Below are 7,426 nucleotides of genomic sequence, written 5' to 3'. Positions count from 1 at the left end.
TAGAACAACCCTGGCGGCGGTTACGTTCTTATAGCACCTACTGTTTAGAACAACTCTGGCGGCGGTTACGTCCTTGCAGCATTTGCTGTTTAGAACAACCCTGGCGGCGGTTACGTCCTTACAGCCTCTGCTATTTAGAACAACCCTGGCGGCGGTTATGTCCTTACAGTACATACTGTTTAGAAGAACTTCAACACAATTCATATAGTAGCTTTTCTTGATCACTTTTACATCTCATTTTATTCGAAGAGTCAAGGCTGCTCTATAGCCTGGGTGGGTGGGAAGCACACAGAGTGTGGGCTAGCATTTTTTCAAATGCAAGTATTCTTTAACTACGTTTTATTGCTAATTATAATCATAGGACTCAATATGTCGATATCGGTTCCGATCGAAAAACTTCAGCTAGAAAAACTTCTTGATGAGAGGGTATTCGTGAAATGGGTTAATGAATCAGGCACAACATTGACACTAGGTTCTTGCTTGCATGACAACAAGCAGACACCTGGTTTCTTTATGACTGTATATCGTGATATAGAAGGACGGATTCATATTCATTTCAAGCTTCAGGTGTTTATTAAGCTTGCTGGCAAGAAACAACAGATAGATTTATTATTAGTTGTTCCTCCAGATGCCGATTTTGCGAATGCCTCGGCACCTTATCCAATATCGAGTATTGATTTATCTCACGACGTTTCTGCTATTCACGAAGCCGGGTTAAGCAATGCACAGCATGTTTTCCTTCTACAATTCAACCTCACCACGAAGGGATTCGTCGTTACAAAGAAGAAAACTACTACAATCAGACCTCACACCACGACTACAAACATGTTGATTCGTAGCCTTGAGTCTCTGTCTAATACCACAACTTTCAGTGTATACATCAGGCCAAGTACTTATGCGAAAGTACACCTGGAAAAACTCCGTATGCATGTTAGTGAAACTGCAACCAATACCTACAAAACCAACTTGAAGGAAATGTATATTCAACAAGGGGCTATTTTACTAGAATGGGATAAATTCGTATATAAGGAGCAACAACGTCCAATACCACCACCATATGCTCAGCCATCTCCGGCACAGAGTCCTCGGTCACCGTCACCATACGCTCAGCCATGTCCAGAAGTACAAGTTCCTCGGTCACCGCCACCATACGCTCAGCCATGTCCAGATGCACAGGTTTCTCAGTCATCACTCGTCATTCTTGAAGAAAGGATTGAAGAGACACCGCCTCGATTCCCAGCTAGTCCCAACTCTACATCGGTACATGGCATTTTTTCTGGCTGTGAAGAGTCATCAGATAGCGAAGTGAACTTGGACGATATCGAAAAGCCTATCAGAATAGACTTCGATGTGGATTCGGATGAGGAAGAGCTTGCCAAGGAACGGTTTGCCAACTTGAATCCTCGAGAACCAAATGATCAAGTCGATTATGATTTAGAAACGTCACAGATGCTTAAATCGAAGTTGGAGAACTGGATAGAAACAGTACTACCGATAAACTTCAATATTCACCATCACACACGTTTAACTAATAAGTTATCAATTCTTGGTAATTGTATTCGTATTTCAAATACTAATGTATTTGATGTTACTTTACTTTGGTGTTCTGCATTGTTTTTCTACGATCCATATGACTCTGATTCTGATAATGCTTTTGGATTATGGGGAAGGAGAAATTCATGGCTCATCCGAGATATAGTGGAACAGATTCAATGGACTAATAAAATGTGTAATAGTACTGAATTAAGCCCAGCATTATTAGAGCAGTTCATAAAGCTGGGTCAAGCTGCTCGTACTCTTGCTCTAGACATTTTATACAATAAAGGCGTTTATTTCAAGCAGAAAAGTGTTTTTATCGCTTATGTATTAGCGAAGTTTAGCAAGCCGAGTAGGAAGCCTGTTTCTCGAAAAAGATTGGAGATTGATGGTAGTGCATCTAAGCGTGTGAAGATGTAATTAGCAATAAGTACTCGAGACAATGATCTATATCAAGAGAATAAGCACTTGCAGGCAAATAGATCTATGTGAAAAAATGGCTTACCGTAATGGAGGCCCTCTCTATGGCGTTGCTCTTCGGTCAAGTTAGGGTAGTAGTAGTCCAGATACCTATGACGTCGAACACGTTTCTGGTCACCAAACAAGTCAGCAATGCCATCCACTTTATAGCTTGGAGGAATTGTGCGTATGAAAAAAGGAAGTTCATGATAAACTGAAGGCTCTGCAAGGTAACCCGAACCCTCTGCGAGTGCGATTAAGTCGTCGCCAACAAGTTCTAGTCCTTCCTTTGATATTTTGATGGTGATTGGAGTTATTAGTACCTATCATGTCTTGAATCATTGACGGGGCGAGTCAATTAAACGGCCACTTACGCTATGGGAGGCGAGCCCAAACAGCATCGTTTGCTAGACGGGGAGCTCCAGTGTAAACATTGGCATCAGTCTCGCTCACCAGTCGTTGTGTCTTGTAGTGACAGGCGCCGGCGGTTTTGGCGGGAGCTTTGATAGTATATCCTCGAATGAAGATGGGAACGGGAAAAGAAAATTGGTCTCACGGTTTGCCGGGAGAGGACGAACGCAGTCAGTATATGTCGGCTTTTTCTTTCACCATAGTGTTGTGACTCTCAAGTTCGGACCAAAACACCTGCTAGTCTGCTACAGGGACATTGGCGATTGCCATCTTCTGAAGCTCCAAGGGTCGACTCCGAATCTTGTGGTAAAAGATTGGAATATTCTTTGGTATCCTTGTAAACGGATACTATATCGGAATTTGAAGAAATGAATCTGACCGATTTGAACTGCTCCGGAGCCTACTCAACCTCAATTATTCGTGCACGTGAAAATAATCATTGAATTCTAGACCACTAGGTAAGCTCGGAGAACACCTGTTTGTTGCCCCGAGATGAACCCTGGAAGAATTACGAAGGGAATCGTTCGACAACAGCGCTTAGGATGTTTATCTTGTTTGGGCTACAGGTGAGGGGGGTAATACCATGTCCAGTACCTCGCCTCGAGCTCGCATAAGAATAAAGCAGGGATCTATAGTGCATTTTCTCACCTCATCCGAGGAAACCAACACAGTCTCGTAATCGCAGCCGGTTCTGTGATATCAATGGTATATAAACCTATTCTGAACGCAGTATGTTGTGAATTCTGAAAAACTGAGAACCAAGAACCAACCTCAAAATGGCCTCATCCCACCAAGAGCTCATTATTCCCCTTATAATTGATGGAAATGAAGATGTGGGCAGCGAGTTATTTGACGTGGTGAGTCCAAAAACTGGAAAAGTATGCTGGAGAGCAGTATCCTCGAGCTCTGAAGATGCAACTCGCGCGGTCGAAGCAGCACAGAGATCCTTCCCCTCCTGGTCGAAGACAAAGCCGCAACAGAAGCAAAAGATTCTTTTCAAAGCCGCGGATATTCTGGAGAGTCGGATCACAGAATATGGTGGTATTATGGAGACCGAAATGGGAGGAGCTGTCGGTCCGGTACACTTCTGGGTGCTTCCAACTGCAGTGCGATTCCTCAGAGATATTGCCAGTCACATACCATTGATAACAGGAGGTATACCCACCGTTGAAGACCAAGGAACCAGTGCTATGATTTGGAAAGAGCCCTATGGAGTTATCTTGGGAATATCGCCATGGTAAGCTTCGCATTGACTAAAGACAAGCATCTCAACTAAGTTAATACAGGAACGCTCCATTTGCACTAGGAATGCGAGCAGCAGCCACAGCCATTGCCACGGGAAACACAACAGTGATCAAAGGATCGGAATTAACACCTCGATGTTACTGGGCACTAGGACAAATTTTTCAAGATGCAGGTCTGCCAGCAGGTGTCTTGAATATCATTTACTGCAAAACTTCCGACGGAGCAACAGTTACCAATACCATAATCAGACATCCAGCAGTGAAGAAAATTAATTTTACGGGAAGCACAGATGTTGGCCGAAAGATCGCTCGTACCTGTGGAGAGAATCTCAAGCCTTGTTTGATGGAGCTCGGAGGTAAAAATAATGCGATTGTATGCGCCGATGCCGACCTGCAGAAAGCGGCCAAAGAGTGCATAGTTGGAGCTGTATTGCATGTAAGGATCGATCCGTCTGAATCTTGACAAGCCTGCTAATATTTGCACTCATCACAGTCCGGGCAAATATGCATGTCAACAGACCGCATTATAATACACACGGACATTGCCGAACAATTGTTAGAGGTCTTAAAGGCTACTATTATCAACCTCGCATCATCAGTATCTGCTCCACCATATCTTGTTAACGCCGCTGCAAAATCTCGGCTACAGGGGATGGTCTCAAAAGCTCTATCTGAAGGAGCTTCCAGTATTGTTGGAGACATTGAGCAGCTACAGCCAAGAGAAGGCGACGGAGCTACTCCTGTCATTTTTGCACCCATGATAATTGGAGATATTCAGGATGAGATGGCGTTGTGGCAAGATGAAAATTTCGGGCCTGTTGCCGCATACAGAATTGCCAAATCCGATGAAGGAGCGATAGCCATTGCAAACAACACTGAGTTTGGGCTAGTAGCAGCTGTATTCACTCAAGACCTTCGCAAGGGTTTTGCCATTGCAAAGCAGTTGGAGGCCGGGTGAGTTAGATCCGAGACAACCTGCTTCTAGAAGGTGCACTAACGACCTTCTGTTTTTAGAGCTGTTCATATCAATAGCATGAGCGTCAGCGATGAACCTGAATTACCAATGGGTGGAGTGAAGAATAGTGGCTGGGGTAGATTCAATACCATGCTCGGGATGGAGGAGTTCTTGGTCGCGAAATCAGTAACATGGGATGATTGAGCAAGAGTGTAGCAAACTGGAATGGGCGGATATTCGCCAACACTAGTTCGTAAGAAATCGAGAGCTCTATCTTCGACTTCAGATTTTCAATCTTACAATCGATAGTATCAGCTGCACTGTGCCTCTTACGTAGACAAACTGTTGCCCCTTTGCATGCATAATGCACATAGGCATGTGCCTTATCATACACTATACCACGATCTGTAGAAGAGTGTTAATTCAAATACATCCTCCGAGATTAGGTAGAAGTAGGACGCACTGTCACGTCACGTCACCGCCTCTCCACCCTCAACTGCAGACTCAAACCAACTGTTTTCAATAGAAAACCGCGCATTGCAATTCATCAGGCTGGAATTCTGGATACCCTCGTTCAAAGGGCAGCACTCGATCAAACATAGTCCCCACCGTACGTGGAGTGTGGAACTACCAACTGTTATCAGATAACACAAACCTAGCAAGCAACCCCAAAATTCAAAATCTGTGATCTAGAACACGAATGGTGGTATTGTACACTGTACCATTTCGGCCGCTCACTCGTACTAGAACAGCATAGTAAGTGTAGCCCCTGCCAATAAACTTGCCAATTCCCACTACTGAGCGGGAAACGTTAGACGGACCGTGCCATATTGGGGTATAATAGCTAAGAGGGGGCACCTAGCTAGCTTCCTACCCCTGCTTGTTAACCGATATCCCTACATCGTGCACGTCCCTGTATCGTGCACGTTTTTAAACTCACCCTACGACAACTTCAATATTTAATAATAAATACATTCAATAAGATATAAAGCTATAAGTTGTCTAAGAGTATAATAAGATATAATAGATTAGAAAAGAAGATTTAAAACTTCCTTATTTAAACCTTGTAGAAATCTTGATCTGTCGGCCTCGTTTCGACCGTATAACCCCCTCCCCTTCTTTTATTATTGATTTATCCACCACTATTATATTAGAAGGCTCTATAGCTTTTTTAAATATTAGATCTATAGTATATAAACCTTTTTGAAGCTTTAAATCTCTTTTAATAGAAGATCCTATTGATTTACAAGCTCTTTTAATCTCCTCTTTAGTATCTCTTGTAAATTAACAATCCACCTTCCTTTGTACTATTCTCTTTTTAACTTCAATCATCTTCTTTTCCTTTTTAGCTTTCTTATTAGCCTTCTTCTATATCTTAGCTTCCTTTTCCTACTCTATAGCAAGCATTTTCTCTGATTGAAAGATCTTAGCTCTTTTAATCTGAAAGGGGGAGTATAAAAAAGTATTATTAGTTTTCTTCTCTATAAGGTTTAAATGCTTGGAATGAGTCCTTTTCTTTTTTCCATTTTTAGAGCCTTTTCTAGATCTTTTACTCTATATGATTGAATATCAGTTTTAGCTGTATTAGTAAAGGCAGCCTTAAAAAGCTTCAAAGTAATCTCGAGATTCTGATTTTGTCGAAATTCTAATTTAAATCGATGTAGAGCTTTTGATGTATATGGTGTTTTAAATTTATTCTCTATAAGCTGTATCGATATAGATGGTGTAGTAGTTCTTTCTGGCTTTATGCTAGGTATAATAGCCTCCTTGTTGAGTGGATAAATACCCGCTTTTTCGAAGGATTGTAGTATATTATAGGAAATCGTAGATTAAGCTTAAGCCACTTTAAAAATGGTCTAAAAGTTGTGTTTCGATATACTAATTAAACTTTTGTTTTTATACATTCAATTGTTGAGTTCTATGTTATAATTTGTTGAAAGGGGGAGGAAATAGCTTATATCGAGTGGTTGTAGTTGATATATAAAGTAGGGAGGCAGAATTAATAATATAATCTTCAATTTGTTGTATTTTGATATAAATTCTATATTGATATGGTTAGAATAACTATTTATGATTAATAGCCGGTATTCTTTGTTTGCTTTTAGATATATATGGTGTTGAAAAACTTTTGTAAGTGTCACGGGGTGACACTAAGCCCTTTCTGTCCTGTCCTGTCCTGCTATATATGTGAGAGTAAGGTAGAACTTCCAGTTCTACCTCCTAGTCTTTTGAGCGTTTAGCTCAGCGGTAAAACTTCTGAATACTCCCAGAGGTAATCCCGTAACATTAAGTAGAACTACCCTTAATTATAAGTGGAGCTGTGTGGGGGGCCCACTTATAGCTTACAAGCCTTTATTGGTTTGGGGGCTAGCATATATAGATCCTGTCTGCCTATCTGAATACCTGAGGCATTAGAATCCAGAATTCTGAAACCTTTTAGTAGGTAATGGTATGGAGATTATACCTTAAGGAGGGGGGTGGTGTCACGGGGTGACACTAAGCCCTTTCTGTTCTGTCCTGTCTTGCTATATATGTGAGAGTAAGGTAGAACTTCCAGTTCTACCTCCTAGTCTTTTGGGCGTTTAGCTCAGCGGTAAAGCTTCTGAATACTCCCAGAGGTGATCCCGTGACAGTAAGCCAATTAAGCCCAAAAGCATTAGATGATTATTTATTGCTTGAGGCTTCGAAATAAGCTTGATTTTTTATGTCTACCTCATCAATCTATGTATCTTGTAGATTGCCTGATTTTTTTTTATAAATTAAAATAGGTAATAGAACTATATCATCGGCAGTTATATATACTAAGAAATAATAAACTCTT

The 7,426-nt window shown here is 41.4% G+C and overlaps 2 protein-coding genes across 2 annotated transcripts; both read left to right on the top strand.

Moving 5' to 3' along the window:
• Positions 1-369: 369 nt before the first annotated feature.
• EAF02_007348 (uncharacterized protein) lies at positions 370-1,956 on the top strand (the record flags this gene model as incomplete). The annotated part of the gene is made up of 1 exon (XM_038903396.1): positions 370-1,956. The coding sequence occupies one exon, from the start codon at positions 370-372 to the stop codon at positions 1,954-1,956; it is 1,587 nt and encodes a 528-aa protein (XP_038756875.1).
• A 1,226-nt stretch (positions 1,957-3,182) lies between these two features.
• Positions 3,183-4,809, top strand: EAF02_007347 (uncharacterized protein; the record flags this gene model as incomplete). The annotated part of the gene is made up of 4 exons (XM_038903395.1): positions 3,183-3,643; positions 3,693-4,086; positions 4,144-4,604; positions 4,665-4,809. 4 exons carry the CDS (start codon positions 3,183-3,185, stop codon positions 4,807-4,809), a joined length of 1,461 nt encoding a protein of 486 aa, XP_038756874.1.
• Positions 4,810-7,426: the final 2,617 nt, after the last annotated feature.

This window comes from Botrytis sinoallii (genome assembly GCF_014898435.1).
Source record: "Botrytis sinoallii strain Bc 23 chromosome Unknown BSIN_012, whole genome shotgun sequence".
NCBI lineage: Eukaryota > Fungi > Ascomycota > Leotiomycetes > Helotiales > Sclerotiniaceae > Botrytis > Botrytis sinoallii.
This window is presented reverse-complemented; position numbering and strand designations above follow the sequence as displayed.